This window comes from Lithobates pipiens, unplaced genomic scaffold (assembly GCF_037356315.1).
Source record: "Lithobates pipiens isolate NorthernLeopardFrog02 unplaced genomic scaffold, aLitPip1_a1.2 Scaffold_25, whole genome shotgun sequence".
NCBI lineage: Eukaryota > Metazoa > Chordata > Amphibia > Anura > Ranidae > Lithobates > Lithobates pipiens.
In genome coordinates, this window is record NW_027507787.1 from 147,101,905 (window position 1) to 147,122,959 (window position 21,055).

At 41.4% G+C, this 21,055-nt stretch overlaps 1 protein-coding gene across 1 annotated transcript in view; it reads right to left on the bottom strand.

Annotated features, from left to right (window-relative positions):
• The window catches only part of ATRNL1 (attractin like 1), a 1,004,401-nt gene that overhangs the window by 658,716 nt on the left and 324,630 nt on the right, over positions 1 to 21,055 (bottom strand). The window contains exons 11-12 of the mRNA XM_077454933.1: positions 5,315 to 5,399; positions 605 to 816 (exon numbers count right to left, since the gene is read on the bottom strand). Of these exons, the coding sequence (XP_077311059.1) occupies positions 605 to 816; positions 5,315 to 5,399 (297 nt within the window). The remainder of the gene's footprint in view (positions 1 to 604; positions 817 to 5,314; positions 5,400 to 21,055) is intronic.

The window sequence follows — 21,055 nt, forward strand, 5'->3', positions numbered from 1 at the left end:
CAGAATTATAAAAAAAAAAAAGTTTTGGTTATAGATATATTTCAATGCCGTTTACAAAACTGCTCACAGTTATGCTGATTTATCTTTCAAAATCCAGGTGACAAAAGGCTTTTATAATGGAATTCTGTTAAATGTATAACTCTTACACTGGCCATATACATTACAATTCGATCATTCAAACAATGAACAATTTAATTTACCAAAACTATGCAATGTGGGCCTACCTAAACAACCCAACCAATCTGCATCCAATCATGCAGGCATACTTATTGGTCAATTGAAAGGACATTGCAAACTATAAGGTCAGCTTTTGCAAAAATTCAGTGCAGCTAATTGTCTATACAATTATTCCAAAATGTGGACAAGACCAATGCCAGTTGGGGAAAAATAATGGTAATTTTTATTATTGTAAAATGCACAATGGCAAAGGATTCAAATTAGCGGTTTATGTATACAAGGCTCAATTCATAAAGCTTTAACAGAACCTTAAGAATCTTCATTTTCCCAATGTGACTGTAATTTTCAAATCTCATTGGGCTGTAAGCCAAGCTTAATCTGGTAATAGGGTAGACAGATAGGTGTCCAAGGAGGACCACCAACTTACCAGACTTGTTTGGGCAATGAGCATGGAAGAGGCTGCTGCTGGCATGTGCAGTCTCCCAGGACACACAGTGACCGCGGTCCCACAGACAGCTGATCCCCTGTACAGCTCCGGTGCACTGCTCCTGGGTGCGGAAGGCTTCGCAGCTTGGAGGTTTGTACACTAAGATGTCATTGAGGAGGACACTGGAGAATCCTCCAAATATGTACATGGACCTGTAGGAAGACAAACCATTATGACATAGGATGATAACCCAGCAGCAAGCAGGAAAAATATGTGTCATGACATCATAATAAATAGTCATGTGATAAAAGGACCACTGCCTTTTCCTACATCAAAATACAATACTTATTTACATAGCACCATCATTTAGGGCCGGTTCACACTGGTGCAATGTCAGAGATCAGATGTAATTCGCACCGCACTGCAGTGAAAATCACATGCGATCTCTGTGCGATGTAATTTCAGCCATAAAGATCGTATGGCTGAATTTGCATCAAACTCACACAGGACCCTTTTTTTTGTCCACAGCAGAATCAGATCGCATGAGTGTTCACACCCATTTGAACCGACTTCTGTCTGAGTTTGCAGATCGCACTGCGATATCAAAACTGATTTGGGGGTGTCATTAACTTTTACCTGACACTCCCAGAAATTCGCATAGGGCAGTATGAACTGCCACCAGGAAACATGTGATGTGGGAACCTGGGATTTGCAGGGTTTCCGCATCGCATCAGTGTGAACCGGCCCTTACAGTGGTTCTGTAAATAAGAAGAGATACAAGGTTAAGTACAGGTAAGGCAATACATAAAAATAATAAATTACATTATAACGTAAGGTAATGTGACAGGAGGGGCTGCTGCTTCTTCTTACACCAGAATATAAAGTTAATTTACATTGGCAGTGTACAAACCAATAGATATTTTTATAACAATGAGGGTACATACAGGTAATGCAGTCCAAAAGAAAAAATAGCGATAGATAGATACAGTAGATCCACAGATAGAACCCAGAGCATGAGACAGAGATCCATAGATAAATAGATACTGAAATGGGAGAGAAATATATTTACAATATATTGTAAAAAAAAAAAATATATATATATATATATATATATATATATATATATATATATATATATATATATATTGGAAATATATTTCTCTTCCAGGTTGGTAGACAGATAGATCAGATAGTGCGAGACAGATAGATGAGAGTGTATGAGATAGATAGATAGATCGATCGATCAGAGCATGCAAGACAGATAGATAAATAGATAGATCAGAGAGATAGATAGATAGATAGATAGATAGATAGATAGATAGATAGATAGATAGATAGATAGATAGATAGATAGATAGATAGATAGATCAGGGTGTGCTAGATTGATAGATAGATTGCTCAGTGTGTGCAAGATAGATATATAGGTAGATAGCCAATGTTATTTGAAAGGAAGGTAGGAGGGTTAGTCAATAAACCAATCTTTTAGGTATTCTAATCAGATGTACAATAATATCCTTGTGTATGCATTTTATGATTACTTTCATTAAACCTTTGGGAGGAGGAAGGTGTGCTATGATCATTTTTTTAAATTTAGCTCTATACCAAATTAAAAAAGAAAAAAACAAAAAAAAATAATTTACGATTTTGGTAAAAATCGACAAAAAAACCACAAACAGCTACAGATAAACAGTTACAAACAAATATACACAGTAGTTTCAAATATGACTTAATTTTCCAATGTAATAAGAAATATATACAGTATATATATATATATATATATATATATATATATATATATATATATACTGCATGTGTATATATATATATATATATATATATATATATATATATATATACTGCATGTATGTATGTATATATATATATACTGCATGTATGTATATATATATATATATATATATATATATATATATATATATATATATATATACACACACAGTATATATTAAAAAGCCTTGCAGTAATCCTGCCAGTAGGGCCTGTACACCCAACAGATCTCATGTAAGGATAAGAGTGAATTTCCGTTGACACTCCAGGTGGAGTTCATATGTTATTTATTACTTCCTCCATATCCGCCTTTAATAAGAATTGTGTCTTGCTGCTGTCAGATACATTAGTCAAAGTCATTGGCTATCATTTGTCAATGTTTCCTGAACCTGAGGCAATGATAATCGATTCTGATAATTGATAACAGGATGGAGTCAGCTCAGGTGACATCTCACCTCATTTGCATATCCGCCTCGTGTGTGCGCCCCACAAGCTCATTCATCAGCGGACGGCAAAGCTCAGCACTCATTTCAGGAACCTGAGAAAGCACTTTCTTCTCTGATCAATCTTAAAGTCGAGTTTCAGCAAAAGATTTGTTTCTCTCTTGAATTTGCAGTTAAGAAGATTCAAAAACGCCAGCAGGCTTATAATACTAATGCTAGTAGGAAATCACCAAACTAAATATTTATAGCTGGAATTTAATTTCCTTATATCTTGCTTTTCCTGGTCCCTCATATCCCTTTTTATCAAGGTGCTAAGTAATTGTTCAAATAAAACCTTTTTATTTTAAAGTGTTACTAAACCCACAACAGTAAAATCAGTCTGGATATGCAGTAAAGCATGCTTGTTATACTCACTATGGAACCTAAGCGGTTAATCTTCTGCATTGTGTAAAAAAGGCCATTTGATTCTGTCTTCTCTGATCCCCCCCTTCTTCCACTGACCCCAATCCATCTCCTGATAGAATAGAGCCTTGGAGTCACTCTGCACATGCTCAGTTTGGTTTGTATTGCTAGAGAGTTTTTTGTTTTGTTTTTTCTGGGAAGGTGCATGCGACTAGCACAGGACTAGCAGCACTGTCCAGACAGAGGGTCAGGGGTCATGCAGCCTCATAGGACAATCAGGGGGGAAAGAAAACTCCTCCTACAAGCTTCAACAAGACACTGATAGAAGTCACAGGACTGCTATATATTGCTGATGAAAAAAGGTATTTAGCAGTTTATATTTACTAAAGCTATTGTATTTCCATGTTCTGTGTACTGTGGGAGAACAGATATGATGAATGCAGGATTCTGGGTTTAGTAACACTTTAATTTTCAATAAATATATAATTTTAATTGTGGCAATGTGATCACTGGGTCTCTGAGCTTCTCTATACAATGCAGGTGGATTGTGGCTGGTGGGAGGGATCATAGAAAACATCACAGCACCCTGCCTCAGTACTCCACTCAAGAGCCTTCAGCCCTGATGTGACCCAATGGGCTTGCTCTTGGGAGGAGTTATGCAAATATCGGAATGCCTTGATGGGTGGATGTCAGTCTGGCCAATCTAAGAATTGGTGCACTGTATATTAAATGTTTTCTGTGGGGTTTAATATCACGTTAACATATTACAAATGATATATAATTTTAGTGATTTACCAACAACTATGGAGTGTAAGGGCCTTCCTGATTAGATACAACTTTTGAATAGATTAGGTAGGTCCTCATAGTGCATAGTTTTGGTAAATATAACAGTGATTGTACAAAAGGCTGTATGGTCAGATTGTAACATGTATGGTGACCCCTAATACAGATTGAAAAAGCTGGTTTAAAACATGGCAGTGGGTGGAGTCAAAGTCATCAGCTGAAGTCACTATTTGCATATGAGTGCTCCCCTGAGGATTGCTATGAGCTACATGACCATCCTTGTATATACCTTTTATAAGTATACCTTTGCTGCGGGTTTATAACATTTCCAAGTGAGATTGGCAATATACACCAGGGCCTAACTTTGCTTCAAGGTGATTTTGTTAATAAAAACCAAATGCTGGAAAGAATATTATTTTACTTAATATACTAAAGAAGCAAAATATAGATGTCCCATTGGAGCACCAAACTTATACTGCTGTTAAAGGGATATTCATGCAAAATAAACTCTAATCAAAGGTGTAAAAGCCGTCTTCTTTTGTCTGTATGCAGAGTGCACTGAAACAGCAGACAAGGTCGAAAAACGAAACTCGACAAACTAGTCTAAGTCATTGTTGTCAATTCACTAAGATTTAAATAACAGCTAACAATATGCTGTAAAATACTGCATCCGGTAACAACTGTGCAAGTGTTCAATTCACTAAGAATTTGTAGTTAAATACCGAATGTGGTATTGTTCGATTTAGCGGTAATTACTGCATTAGTTGATGCAGTAATTTACCGCATTGAGCTGTTTGCTAAGGAACAGGCTGGGAAGCCGGCCGACGTGCCCCTAACAACTGATGACTCGTCAGCTGTCAGCGGGCATCCCTGCTCACAGCTGATTGTAAAAATAAAGCAGACAATTAGAGTATGAAAGAAAAAAGGGCATGGGGTCCCCACTCCCCAGTCCATACCAGGCCCTTAGGGGAACCCCACACCAAAAAAAAAAAAAACTTGTGGGGTCTCTCCCAAAATCCATACCTGACCCTTATCTGAGCATGCAGACTGGCAGGTGAGGAAGGGGGGGGGGGGGGGGAGAACCATACCTGAACCATACCAGGCCACCTGCCCTCAACATAGGGGGGGGGGGGGAGAGAGATATAAATTACAGCGGGTAAATCTCACCATTATGGCAGGGGCAGAGAAACAAATGACCACAAAGAAATTTTTCCACTATGGGCGGGAGCAGAGACACACAAAAAAAGCCACTGCAGGGAAATCTCAATATTGTTGGAGGTTGGGGACACAAACTTACCCATTACTGACGACTGCCGAATGGCCAAACCGATTCACGTCCCGATGTAGGTTGGGCTTCTGTAGAACTTTCCATTCATCGCAGGCTGAAAAGAGCAAAAAACAATAACCTAATGAAATCACACTGTATTCTGACACTATGGAAAAATCATAGCTGTATACATTTCAATTATCAGTTTATCAAATAGTGATTTGACTAGGTTCACACTTTAAAGGAGAACGATATTCTAATCAGTGACGGGAGAACTGTGTGAAAAATATAATTGAAAACGAAGAAAGAAAATTCCCGGGAAAGAAAAGAAAATTCCCAGCCACGGAAATAATTTTCTGTAGCAATATGAGGTGAAATTGAAGGCTTGGTTGGTCAAATTTAGAAAATCAACGGTGGCACCATCGGATCACAAAATACACAAAATGTCATATTTTTCAAAGAAAATGTGTTCAGAAGTCATATACAGTACAAAACTCAGCCGGTTCAGCAGGAACTTGCTGAGATTCGAACCGTTAATTGGCAATCTGAATATACCCAATTGATTGATTAATCAACTTGGGTACAACCAGCCTAGCAGATTCTCTTACGATTTTTTTCTAGTGGCTTCTATAGCCACTAGCCATATAATCACTATTTTCTCCTGGCGGGGACGTCTCCCCCGCCCGCTCCCCGCCAGGAGAATACAATTGCTGATTCCCCTGTCAGCACTGTCAGTGTTGGTGGGGGAATCATGCAAATTTCTTTCCTGCAACTCGTGGTTGCAGGAAAGAAATTTGCACCTTATTTTCAATGAACACACCCAGATCTTCTACAATCTGTCCACACCACCAACAAAGGATTTTAATCATTTAATAAACAGCTGTGTGTGCTCCAGTATGGCCCCTTATTGTTTTATTGTATAAGGGTGGCTGTGGAGGTAATAACTTTATATGATACGATTTAGAGGCCATACAGACTCTGAAATAATTCAGGAGGAGGAAATGATGAAGATATAAATCTCAACAGCAACACTCCCATCTAATCTCCATGAGAGAGGGCGGTCCCGATCCGTTCCGCCACAGATAAAATTATTTGTAAAAGTTGAGATTCGCTTGCCAAGCTGCGCCATAAAACCATTATTAAAGAGAGGTCTTCAGATAAGAGAGCGTATGAGAGATGTAATAATTCCTGGTGGTGTGCGGAGATCGGAACATTGCCTACTGCAGGGGAACAAACGCTCAACACAGACCTTTATCTCTTTCACCCAATAACCAGAGAACACAGACAGTACTCCTGGTTGAGGGGCCAAACCAGTCCTGCCTGATACACACATCACTGGTTATTCAAGTAATAATGACAGGCTGAATGTTTCCCCACAAGCAAAGCTCTCAGGTCATGGAGTAAAGTATTCTTTATTGTATGAGACACTTATCCCTTGTATAATGTTTTTACAGCATGATATAACTCCATTGTCATTATATTTGTCATCACTACAGTCACACACTATCATTATTATCCATTTATATAGCTCTGACATATCCCACAGTGCTGTACAGAGAACACAGAGACAGTCAAATCAGCCTTTGCACCACAGGAGCTTACACTCTAATGTGCCCACCACAGTCACATACTATTTTTATAAAACATTTTAAAGTTCTGACATCTTCTGTAGTGCTGTACAGAGAACTTTGAGCCAGTCATATCAGTCTCTGAACCAGATGAGCTTACACGCTAATGTGCCCACCACAATCACACATTATGTTTATAAAGCTGTGACATATTCTGCAGCGCTGTATAGAGAACACTGAGCCAACCATAGCTCTGATATATACTGTGGTGCTATACAGAGAACATCAGTCCTGTCAACAGAGAAACTTACACTCTAATGTCCAACCACAGTCATACACTATTATTATTATTATACATTTATACAGCTTTGACATATACTGGGTGCTGTACAGAGAACACAGAGCCAGTCACTTCAGTCTCTGCACCAGAGGAGCTTCTCCCCCAGGTGGTGCTGTTCTGCAGGGTTCTGTTGGCTCACTTTGCTGTGATCTCAGTTGAGAGAAGCAGCAAGCCTGGGGCCTCTCATGCAGGCTGTTGCCAGGCAAGCATGGACCATGTTGCAGAAGATGAAGGTGGAGGCTCTCCAAGGGCACTGAGGCCTACTCCGTGTGCTCAAGCTGCATTGGATCATTGGCCTGTCCCTATGCAAAGGGAGTCCTTACCAGTCTTCCAGGATAGAGTAGTGAACAGACTTCGCCGCATTGCTGAGGAGGAACAGAAACTTGCTGTCATGAAAGATCTTAGGAAAAAGAAATCCCTGCATAGTAAGTCTGGAAACAGTAAGAGGGAAGTCTCCAAACTGAAGTCTCTAGAGGAGGCATTGAAGAAGCAGGAGAAGCTGGTTGCTTCTCCGAAGGAAGGAAGTAGCTGTGTGTTCAAAGAAAAGTGTGAGAATGAGGAGAGATTCCAAAAGATGAAGGAAAGTGCCTGTACTAGTAGCAGCCAGAGGGTGGATACCAGAGCAATGAAGACAGTAGTATGGATGGGCGGGTAAGGAAGTAGCTTCACATGGTGGCCCCAGTACTACCCCTGTCTCAGGATCTGTCATGTCTGAGTCAGTATCTGCCCCCCTCCCTCCCCAGCAGCCTTGGTCATCTCAGGAGGAGGTTGAGGAAAATGGCGGATTCCTGCAGACCATTACAGAAATGGAATCTCCCTTGAGTGGCACCGATTCATCAGATGAAGATCTTGGTAAGGAAGTGTTTGCTGAAAATCTCTTTCACTGTGTGGAGGACTTTCAACTTTCACTTGCCAACAGATCCTTGCAATCAGCAGAGAATGCAGGATGAGATTGTGTGTATCCAGAGAAGTTTCTGCTGGCTTCAAGGTGTCCCACATGGACAGCCACAGTACAGAGCAGGGATGTTGCATGAATATTAAAACTGCAGAGCAGGAATGCCACGTGAACATTGAAACTGAAGAGCAGGAGGGCTGTAGAAACGTTGAAACAGCTAGTGTTTTTTTATAAACTGAAGACTTTACTTGATGATGGGACTGCTGGTAACTGTGGTTCTTCTGGGACTATGTTGTGCTGGAGGGGAGGAGGGAGAATCAAGTGGTGGTTAATTTACAAAACCAGACTGCAGAGGTTCCTATGCAGCCAGTTAATATTCCTATGCAGCCAGTTAATGTGTCATCTGTCCCAGTTAGGAATTATGCTAAGGCTGTGCTGGGACAAAGTCATGCTGCTAGTGGAAGGGAGCCAGTTGTGTGACTTTCACCTAATGCACCTCCCTTAAAACGCAGGAATGTGGTACAGCTCAGGTGGGAAGGAGGAGGTATTCCCCCTATGAGGAGGGTGGTTGTGGATAAGATCCTAGCCATGGGATTTAAGGCGGAGGATATTTATGAAATTATCAGTCCGGCTGGTTCCTATGAATATCATTTGTCATTTGTGTGTCCAGAATCGCTGGATCTGTTTTGGGAACGGTTCGAGCATGTATATGGGGTCCAGCCGGACTGGAAGGGGCTCATCCCTAAGGTAATCTCACGTCAGCCCTTGATAAAAAAAAATTTGACTATCCTGACAAGGAATGAGTCTATACCCCCTGAGGATTTATGGGTCTGGTTGAGTACGTTTGGTGAAACTTTGTGCCCGCTAAAACAGATTGTGGATGATAGAGGAATCTGGACGGGTGGGTGGTCGGTGTCAATGAGGTTGAGTGTGTGTGGGAATGTGGTCCAGCATTTGCGCTCCTCTGCCTTTATTGGTAGAGAAAGGATTACCGTCTTTTACCCTGGTCAATTTAAGCTGTGCCATAAATGTGGAGTCAAGGAACACTAATTGTCCAGAACAGAAGTGCTCTTTGTGCCAGGAACTGGGCATCTGGCAAGGGACTGTAACATCATTAAATGTAACCTATGTGATAAGATGCACAATAAGCCAAAGCTGATGGAGGAATTCTTCTATCTGGATAGAGAGGAGTCTGGGTTGGCAGAGGTTGTACATGGGGATCCTAGGGTCCTGTCAGAATCTGTGTCTGTGAGGCCATCTGCGGTGTTAGTGTCCCCCCAGTCTGTGGTCTCCCAGTGTCAGAAAGTGTGGTTGTCAAGTCTGTGTCTGCACCTATTGTTTCTCCTAGTGTAGTGAAGGCAGTGGAAGATGCTGGACCAGCATTTATGGTGGTGCCAACCCCTCCTCTTCAGAGTGGCAGAAGTGTGGCTGGAGGTCAGCGGACACTGAGGGGTGGAGTGAGGGATGGATTGGATGATGATGAGGTGGGAAGGGAATGAGAGCGGCTGGTGCAGAATGCAAGGTGAATGTTGTGGAAGTCAGGGTGAATGATGGGGGGGGGGGGGTTTAATGAGGGGGTTTTGGAATCGCTTCCTGATGGCAATTAAATCTCAAAAGGTTTCTTAGCATGGATTGTGTTTAAGTTAAGGTTTTAGGTTTGTAGTCTCTTTTTTTGTTGTCATTAAAATATGTTTCTTTCTATGTTATCTTGTCAGGAAATGGTTTTCTTTACTTGCTGATGTAGTCATGCTTGTTTTTGTTTAGTTGTTGTTTATTTTTATGTAAATATGTTTTTATTAATAAGCTGTATGTTTGTATGATTTTTTAATAAACAAAAATGTACACTCTAATATTCCATCACAATCACACACTATTATACTGCAGCTTTGCAGACAAATTCTGCAATGCTGTACAGAAAAACACTGATCCAACCACATTAGTCCCTGCACCAGAGGAGCTTACACTCTAATTTTAAAGTAATATTAAAGTGGTCGTAAAGGCAGAAGGTTTGTTTTTTACCTTAATGCATTCAATACATGTGACCGGCTCAACACACCCCCTAAATACTTACCTGAGGCCGATTTTGATCTGGCACTGCTCTCTCTCTCCCTCCCCTCAGGAAAAGGAGGCAGCAATGGGTGCCATTGGCTCTCTGCTGTCAATTAAATCATGTATGGACAGAGTTGGGGGAGGCAGGCAGGGCCGAGCTGCACTGTGTCAATAGATGCAAAAGGCCTGGCTTGGGATCGAGCTTGCACGAGTGCCCTCAAAAGGGAGGAAGAAGGGCACTCAGAAGGGAGGAAAAGCCAGGAGCACTGGAGGGGAACCCCAGAAGAGGAGGTTTGGGGCTCTGTGCAAATCCACAGAGCAGGTAAGTATAACATATTAATTATTAAAAATCGAACCTTTAATCTGGACATTAAGAAATGTTATTAAATTGAATAATGTCCAGGTGCCTTTCCCTCTGACAGGGTTTTTAATTTAGAGATGATTTTGGACTCTTGCAGACAGGGATGGACCCAATACAAAATGTTCCAGCAGAAAAAGAACTTGTCATTTTTTTCTTTATTCCTGTTCTCTATAAAGCTTTTCTTGAAAATATCAGTTACCCCAGAAAGGTTCAATAACAAATGGTCCACATCGAGTGGTATTAGGCAGCACAAAATAATCTTTCTGCACAGTTCCGCTACCTGAGCTGCCAAAATGTCCCATTGCAGAGGCCACCTTTTCTAGCCGGGCTGTAGAGAAGGCTGCGGATGTGAGACGAGGCGTGTAATCGGCGCAGTAATGCTCCAGAGCTCATACTGACAGGAAAGACTGAAACTGCCATGTGGCCAAAAGCACAGAAAACAATATCAGATCCAAAGTGTATGGGTCAATCTCACTGCTGAAACCCAGCCATGTCTCCGTGATCTGCCCCAGTGGGAGCCTGCAGCCTACCACCTCTGAGGAACTACAAGTCACAGCATGCACAGAATTAAAGTGACATTAAATGATAACTATATTATATTTTTCATGAAATTGTTTGTCTCCTTGTAACGTTCTCTGTGACTCCTTTACCTCTCCTTCCCCCCATAACTTCTATTTTCTGGGAAAAGGGAGTCCATTATAGCCGCAGGCTAGTGCACTGCCCCATGTACGCTACAAATTCCTTAGTCCATCTCAGGAGCGAACAAGAGAGGGTGGTTATGTTCCTACATACAGTGGGATTATGAAAAACACATGTAGCCACCTACTAAACAGGCTCAAAGCAGCAGAAAAAAAAAAAAAGGAATTTGAAGGATTTGATATGTCAAAGGATTTGTACTTCTGCCTAACTGGACACCAGGGTGGATTTGAAGGAAATCACTAGTAAAAAGGCTTGATTTAAATCAACTCGATTTAAATCATAATTTTTAAAGAGCGACTGTCATCTCTGTCCCGCAGAGGCTCCTCCTCTGACCCATTGTTGACTCCCCGACAGTCCCATTTACTTTAATGGGATGGCAGGTAATGCGGCAGTGACATACCAAAGTGAGGGACATGGCAGCAGCAAGTGAGTGGATGCCCGCTAACAGGCATTGCCATGATGATCTGAAATGACAGGTGCTCTTTAAATGTAAGGACTTATTCTTGCTGGTAGTTAGAATCTTTAATATTTGCAAACAGAATGAAGGTTTCCCCATTTAGAGTAAATAAGCTGGTTAGTAAATAAGCTGGTTAGTAAAACAGCGATATCCAAACAGAGTACAAAGATTTGCAAAACAATGGGATAAAGGAATATTCCAGATTTTTGTCTTATCTCATGGTTACTGTGAAATTGTGTGAACAATTATTAATGTATCTTAAATAGAAAACCATCTTTAGATTTTTACTCCAAAAGCATTTTATTAAAATAAATTTGATAAAAAAATCGATTTAATTAAAAAAAGTCTGATTTAAATAAAAAATAAAAAATCTGATATAAATAAAAATAAATCTGGTTTAAATGAAAATAAATCAAATTTTTTCTATTTTTATTATTGATTTATATCCACCCTGTTGGACACTGAAATGGTAGAGAAAGCAGACCCACCTATTTGATCCCCCCCTCCTCCCCCCGGTCATCAAATATGTAGCAAATAAGCTCCCCTACCTTTGTTAACACCCTCTAATGAGCAACATCCCAACAGAATTGGGCACTAGTGCTACAGGGATGCTTTTTTTGGTGGGGCTCCTTGGTAGCACCCTCCTAGGTAGGTGCTAAGGTAGGTAGATTTAATTATTAGTTCTACTAAAATCAATTACGCTGCTTGTGATTATTTTGGTCTGTTCTGTGTCTCACTGGTTGCAGGATTGGCTGCTTCCCCCTGCCTTCTGTAAGGTTCTGGAAGGTAGTGGGTTGGTACAGTCAAATAAACAGCTGAATAGTTATGCAGTCCCAGTCAATCCCTGGAGAAGATTGCCCAGATGGTGGCTGGGAGGGAGCATAAATAGTTTTGGGCTTGGAACAGTGAGATTCTTGTTCAGGAGGAGGAGATCCCAGCCTTAAAATTGAAACATCATTCTCCCAAACAACCTTGATTATTTTTAATCCTCATGCTGCTGGCATTAGTGAATAGATAGGAAAGTATTTACTTGTTTTAAACTTTTTTTTATTTTACACATTTCTTCAGTTACTTCCTGGTTTCTTGCCTAGGCCAATGATTTCATATATCCCTCGTGATTTTCTCAACAAAATAAAGCATAGGGACATGGATAGATGGGGGAGTTTGCTTTGAATATTAGAAATTAATTAAATAGCGTTTCTGATATGTGGTGCTCAGATGCAGAGAAGAACCGCTTTAAAGGCTACTACCCTTCTGGCTGCCTTTTTCTAATGCTCATCGAGGTCCCAGCTATGCTCATCGAGGTCTCTTGGGATCTGGTCTGAAGAATTCACAGGAGAGGAGTCTGGGAAATATGGGAAGGAGGCATCCAATTCTCCAAGGACATTTGTGAGTACAGATTGATGTGTGAGATCCCAGTGACTGGGTGCTGCTGCTGTTCTTCCTGCATCAGAGCCAGCCTGTATTTAAAAGGAACACTGTTCATGGTGTCCCTGTCAGCCCATCATTTGCTGCAGCAAGGACTGTGCTCAGAATCTTTAAATGGAAGCTAGGCATCCTAAAGTTAATACTTAATGTTGCTGGAGTATGCCACGGTTACCCTGCACCCATCCAAGTTCAAGTTTCTTTCAATAAAACCAGAAAAAGAATACACCTAGACCAGTGTTGCCAACCTCCCGCAGCATTTTTTACTTATAAAAATGGTAAACTTTCCATTTTTTTACGGACAACCTGAAAAAATTACAGCTATTCTAATAAAAACTGACAAGACAACTGATATCAAAACACAATATGGAAACACTGATGATACCCCTAACAAGTAATTTTCCTGGTTTATACTTAAAAAATCAACACAGCATGACAAATTATTAGCCCCTGATATTTACAGACAGTTGTAAAAAATCCCAGATTTTTACAAACTGCTGGTAAATTTACTGATAGTTGGCAACCCTGACCTAGACTGATCATTGGGCTGGAGGAGTGAATTATGCCGCATACAAATGAGCAGAACGTCCGACAGAAAAAGTCTGATGGAAGCTTTTCATCGTATATTCCAATTGTGTGTATGCCTCATTGGACTTTTTCTGACGAAAATTCTGACGGACCTAGAAATAGAACATGTTCTAAATATTTCAGACGGAATCAATTCCTATTGGGAAAACCCCTTGTCTGTATGTTGTTCCGACAGACCAAAAACGACGCATTCTCTGAAGCAAGTACGAGACGGAGGCAATTGGCTACTGGGTATTGAATTTCCTTCTTCTAGTCCCGTTGTATGTGCTGTACGTCACCGCGTTCTTGACGATCGGACTTTGGTGTGATCGTGTGTACGCAAGACAGTTTCAGAGGAATTCTGTCGGAACTCCGTCAGAAAAAACTTCAGAGTTTATTTCTGACGGGAAAACTGGTCGTGTGTACAGAGCATAAGAATTTGTGTCTAGCTGTTAGAACACCTATTGGGGAAAATAGCCTTAGGACCAAATCAGTGGGCCCTAAGGAGGTGAGCGCTACACTTCGCTTAGGACCTAACAATCTTTGCTTTGTGGTAACACATGCGTTACATCCATTGTGGTATCATTTTAAATGACCTGCCCACACATGTTTGTGTAGTAGTAAATTGTTACATAGTTAGTCTGTTTGAAAAAAAAAAAGACACAAGTCCATCTAGTTCAACCAATAAAAAGGGGAAAAAGAAAAAAAAAAAATCATACAATCCTATATACACAATCTTATGTCCACAGTTGATCTAGAGTAAGGTAACACAAACCCATCAAAGCATGATCCAATTTGCTCCAGCAGGGAAAAAAAATCTTTCTGATCCCCTGAGAGGCAACCGGATATTCCTTGGATCAGTTTTACCTATAAATGTCAGTATCCAGTTATATTATGTACATTTAGGAAATAATCCAGGCCTTTAAAAGCAATCTACTGAGCTGGCCAGAACCAGTTCTTAAGGGAGTCTATTCCACATTTTCACAGCTCTTACTGTGAATAAATAAACCTTTCGGTATTTGGAGATTAAATCTCTTTTCCTCCTGATGTAAAGAGTGCCCCCTTGTCCTCTGTGATGACCTTAAAGTGCATAGCTCAACACCAAGTTCACTATATGGACCACTTATGTATAGGTACATGTTGATCATATCCCCCTTAATCTCATCTCAAGAGAGAATAAATTCAGTTCCTCTAATCTTTCCTCATAGCTGAGCTCCTCCATGCCTCCTATCAGTTTGAATGCTTTTCTCTGAACTTTCTCTAGTTCCCCGATATCCATATTTTGAACTGGTGCCCAAAACTTTACTGCATATTCCAGATGAGGTCTTACTAATGATTTGAACAAGAGCAAAATGATATCTCTCTCTCTGGAGTCCATACCTCTCCTAACACAAGAAAGGACTTTGCTCTGAAACCGCAGCTTGGCATTTCATGCTATTATTGAGCTTATGATCTGCCAAACCCCCCAGATCCTTCTCCACTATGGATTCCCCCAGTTGTACACTACCCCTCATATGTATGATGCATGCATATTCTTAGCCCCCAAGTGTATTTATCAACATTAAACCTCATTTGCCACATAGTTGCCCAATTAAACCACGCATTGGGGTTGGCTTGTAAATTGGAGAGATCCTGTAAGGATGTTAATTCCACTGCATAGCTTGGTGTCATCTGCAAAGACTGACATGCTACTTTTTATCCCAGATCCTATATCATTTATAAAGATGTTAAAAAGTGGGGTTCCCAGCACTGAACCTTGAAGTACACCACTGATAAACTTAGACCATTCAGAATCATTAATCACTACTTTCTAAATTCGGTATTTTAGCCAGTTTTCTATCCATTTACAAACTGATTTTTCCAACCCTGTAGACTTTAGCTTACACATTAGCCATGCACTATTAGCCATTAGACAATTGTAATGTGTAAAAATTGTGTGACATGTCTGATTTTTACAGTGTTTTATAAACTGCTTTAACCCAACACACAATAATGTAAAATATTAAAGGAGAAGTCCAGCCAAAGCTTGTTTGGCTGTACTTCTCCTATGGATCCCAGGAGTAAAATTTGCTTTCCACAATTGTGACCCATCCGCTCTCTGCTGATGTCACAGAAATCAGTCCAGGCACCGTGTCATTCCAACAATGGGAGTCTGTCTCAGCCTCTCGGCGAGCCGATGAGAGGAGACGCCCGCTCCGCCCCCTCCACAGCTCAGCCTTTCAGTGAGCGAGGAGAGAGAAGAGCAGAGAGCTGCTGATTGACAGCCAATAGCCCTATGCTCGGGAATTGTCAGAACCGAGCCATCGGCGGTGTTCAATCACTCGGTTCTCAGTGCAGAGGTGCCGGGGGACAGATGCAACATCGTACCGATGCTGCATCCACCGAGGTAAGTATGAAGCTTAAAAAAAAAATGTAAAAATCCCTTACTTTTCCTTTAGCGCACTAAAATTTCAAATCCTAAGCATTCCTCCATTTCTGAAAGGCAAGTGGGCTAGTATCAACATGAAAGGGACACACGCACACTATCCTGTTATTCCCCCATGATATAGAGAAGAAGAGAAAGGGAGGTGTTCAGTGGGTTATCGAAGGATGAGAACATTGCTCCTCCATAGATACAGTGCAGTGGGAGAGTGTTGTAAGCCTAGGACAGAAGGTATGTTACTGGCAGGAACACCAGGAGTAGAGTTGCCACCTCATTCCTTTAAACCCGTACACATATGAATTACACAGGTTCTGAGGCTAATTTAATGCAGGTAAAGCACCAAGTGAGTTTATTTACCACCTTACCACAGAACCTGTGTAATTAATGTGTTTGGCTTTAAAGGGATGAAGTGGCAACCCTAACCAGGAGAGTGGAACAAAAAATGCCTAAAAAAAAGAAAAAAATGCAGCCACCACATTTAAGGACTGGCCAACTGCAATACATATTACAATGTTGTTTATTTGGGTTAGAAAACGTAGTACTGTATAGGCCAAATTATGACTGGTTCTGGTTCGAGTGATTTTAGGTCGAGCTTCAAAAACTTATCAGTGCTGGAAACCCCCACCCAGCACCTCCGGGTGATCCGTGTTTACATACATCAAGGTAGCAAATCTTTACTAATCTATGAAGAGAAAAGAAGGACTCCACTGCCGCCATCCCTTTCTTTCACCGCCGCGATCACAATATCCGCCTTATAAAAATGCCTGCCCAGCGCACAATATGAGAGATGTCACCCACAATGATTGCTTGACCGAGGACATCAAAGCCTGATTATATATTAAAGGTACAATTATCTCTCATCAAAGGTCGTACTTCTGTTAATATTAGCCATCGCTTTTTGCTGCAGCTCCCGCCGCTTTGAAATCAAATCCCTTTTTTCTTCAGAGAGAGGTGTTTGCCTCTCGTTAAAACACAATTAAAACTCAGAGAATGGAAAGCAATAAGGCCATCAGGAATTCATTGAACCTAATCAGGGGTCCTTTCAGGCATTTATTCGCACTTGCGGCTCATTTTTCCAATATCATAGCGCTCAGATATAATGTATTTAACATCAAGACAAACGGCTGACATAGAGAACATATTGAGGCATTGGTATAAGTTTGAAGTTGAAGCTTAATATGCTTATATTTTACCTTCGCTGATATCTCCTCATCAACCTGCTAATGAATTATTAAAGTGGAACTTTACTCATAACAACTGGATAAAAAAAAAATCATATTCTTCAGCAAAGAACTTAACATTCCACATTAATAATTATGCTACCATAATGAGCGTGTGCTGTAAAATCCCTCCAGCATTGTTCCTGTTTCTTCTTGCTGGAGGCTGCCATTTTGCTAAAGCCCAGAGCCCCTGAGCAGCAGTAAGGCTGGGTTCACACCTAAGCGAATTGGATGTGGGTTTCCCTGCATACAATTCGCATAGCAGGAGATTGTGACCGGCTCTCTATGAAGCCAGTTAACACATCCCTGCTGCGGCTCTGGTGCGAATTGCACAGGAGTCCTTTGCGTCTTTTAGTCCATTTCAGGTTTGAATTCCACCAAAAATGTGGGATGCAATGGACCCAGCCTAAATTGTTAGACTGTCGGCACATCGGCCTCTACATTTTCGGCACAGTGCAAAAAAAGTGAGAGCAACTGAGCATGTGCAGAGCAGAATGAGACAGTGTATTACCATACCTCCCAACGTTTGAACTTCAGAATGAGGGACACTTGAAGGAGGAAGCGTCAGGCGGTGTGCTACATGCACTGTGGCAAAAGTGGGTGTGGTGCAGAGTGACAGCAGGACAGGCAGTAGGACAATGAGCATCAATGCAGCCTCACTGTGTCAAATGCAGCTTTGCTGTGCCCGTGAATGCAGCCTCACTGTGTTCATCAATGCAGCCTCACTGTGTGCATCAAATGTAACTTTACTGTGCCCATCAATACAGCCTCACTGTGTCCATCAAATGCAGCTTTACTGTGCTGGCGAATGCAGCCTCACTGCCCATCAATGCACACTCACCATTGCCTGGATCACACACACCGCCTCCTAGACTGGCTCGTGTGATAGACGAAACACTGATTCAAGCCCCTATAGCGACGCCACTGAATGCCGGCTCTTTGGTTATGCACTGGTTATTTGACAGAGGGGCGGATCTGGGTAGCAGTCCCGCCCATAACCAACATCACACACTCGATTTGTCAGCTGAAGTCTCTCTTCCTGACTGCACAGTGCACATCTAGCTGGCTTTTTCACCAATCAGTGGCTGTGCTGGATGATCACACTGCTGCAGGTCCTATTGAGCCAGAACTTAACATACAACATTAATTATGTAGGACAAAGCCCCTGTATGGTGGGACAGAGCTGTGAATGCGGGAAAGTCCCATTCAATCCGGGACTGTTGGGAGGTATGTATTAGTCAATTTTAAACAGTATGGGCACTTATATTCTACCAAGCTATACAGTTGGCAAAATAATTATTTGATCCCCTGCAGATTTTTGTAAGTTTGCCCACTTAAGTGTCTATTATTTTTATCATAGGTGTATTTTAAACGATAGAGACAGAACATTAACCAAAAATCCAGAAAAAACATGATACAAACGTTATAAATTGAGTTGCAGTTCAGTGAGTAAAATAATTATTCGATCCCCAAGCAAAACATGACTTAGTACTTGGTGGAGAAACCCTTGTTGGCAATCACAGAGGTAAGACTCTGTGTTTTCTTGAAGTTGGTGGCCTCGTTTGCACACATCTCAGGAGGGATATTGGTCCACTCTTCTTTACAGATCGTCTCAAAAAAATTTAAGGCATTTTTTAACCCCAAAAAAATGCTGCTCCTGTCCCTTTAATAAGCAAGCTGCAGCTTGGTGCTTTTGATTTTTGCATTACATAGTTACATAGTTGCATAGTAGGTGAGGTTGAAAAAAGACACAAGTCCATCAAGTCCAACCTATGTGTGTGATTATAGGTCAGTATTACATTGTATATCTCTGTATGTTGTGGTCGTTCGGGTGCTTATCTAATAGTTTCCTGAAACTAGCAATGCCCCCCGCTGAGACCCCTGCCTGTGGAAGGGAATTCCACATCCTTGCCGCTCTTACAGTAAAGAACCCTCTACGCAGTTTAAGGTTAAACCTCTTTTCTTCTAATTTTAATGAGTGCCCAATGTGCTAGTATGCATCGTATACTAGCATGTTATGACAAACTTATCTTGAAGCGAAGCCCTCCAGTGACACGCTCTCACCACTGACAGGACTTCCATCTTCACCCGGTCTGCCTTCCAGGTTTACGGGTGCGCCAGTCATTTGAACGACCAAGCTGCCATGACGTCACTCCCACGCATGCACACAGGAGCCACAGCCACGACACTGCGCTCTGAGAAGACTGCATGCCATCCCTTCTAAGCGCAGTGTGCATAGTGACGTCACTGGCCACAGAAGTAGTGAATATCTCCTAAGTTGTGCATGTTTAGGAGATATTCCTTGTACCTATGGGTAAGCTTTATTATAAGCTTTTCTTTAGGTACAGTGCCTTGCGAAAGTATTCGGCCCCCTTGAACTTTTCAACCTTTTGCCACATTTCAGGCTTCACACATAAAGATATAAAATTTTAATTTTTTGTGAAGAATCACCAACAAGTGGGACACAATTGTGAAGTGGAATGAAATCTATTGAATATTTTAAACTTTTTTAGCAAATAAAAAACTGAAAAGTGGTGCGTGCAAAATTATTCGGCCCCTTTACTTTCAGTGCAACGAACTCACTCCAGAAGTTCAGCGAGGATCTCTGAATGATCCAATGTTGTCCTAAATGACTGATGGTGATAAATAGAATCCACCTGTGTGTAATCAAGTGTCTGTATAAATGCACCTGCTCTGTGATAGTCTCAGTGTTCTGTTGAAAGCGCAGAGAGCATCCTGAAGACCAAGGAACACACCAGGCAGGTCCGTAATACTGTTGTGGAGAAGTTTAAAGCCGGATTTGGATACAAAAAGATTTCCCAAGCTTTAAACATCCCAAGGAGCACTGTGCAAGCGATCATTTTGAAATGGAAGGAGTATCAGACCACTGCAAATCTACCAAGACCTGGCCGTCCCTCTAAACTTTCAGCTCAGACAAGGAGAAGACGAATCAGAGATGCAGCCAAGAGGCCCATGATCACTCTGGATGAACTGTAGAGAACTACAGCTGAGGTGGGAGAGTCTGTCCATAGGACAACAATCAGTCGTACACTGCACAAATCTAGCCTTTATGGAAGAGTGGCAAAAAGAAAGCCATTTCTCAAAGATATCCATAAAAAGTCTTGTCTAAAGTTTGCCCCAAGCCACCTGGGAGACACACCAAACATGTGGAAGAAGGTGCTCTAGTCAGATAAAACCAAAATCGAACTTTTAGCCCACAATGCAAAACGATATGTTTGGCGTAAAAGCAACACAGCTCATCACCCTCAACACACCATCCCCACTGTCAAACATGGTGGTGGCAGCATCATGGTTTGGGCCTGCTTTTCTTCAGCAGGGAAAGGGAAGATGGTTAAAATTGAGGGGAAGCCAAATACAGGACCATTCTGGATGAAAACCTGTTGGAGTCTGCAAAAGACCTGAAACTGGGACGAAGATTTATCTTCCAACAAGACAATGATCCCAAACATACAGCAAAATCTACAAAGGAATGGTTCACAAATAAACGTATCCAGGTGTTAGAATGGCCAAGTCAAAGTCCAGACCTGAATCCCATCGAGAATCTGTGGAAAGAGCTGAAAACTGCTGTTCACAAACGCTCTCCATCCAACCTCACTGAGCTCGAGCTGTTTTGCAAGGAAGAATGGGCAAGAATTTCAGTCTCTCGATGTGCAAAACTGATAGAGACATACCCCAAGCGACTTGCAGCTGTAATAGCAGCAAAAGGTGGCTCTACAAAGTATTAACGCAAGGGGGCCGAATAATTTT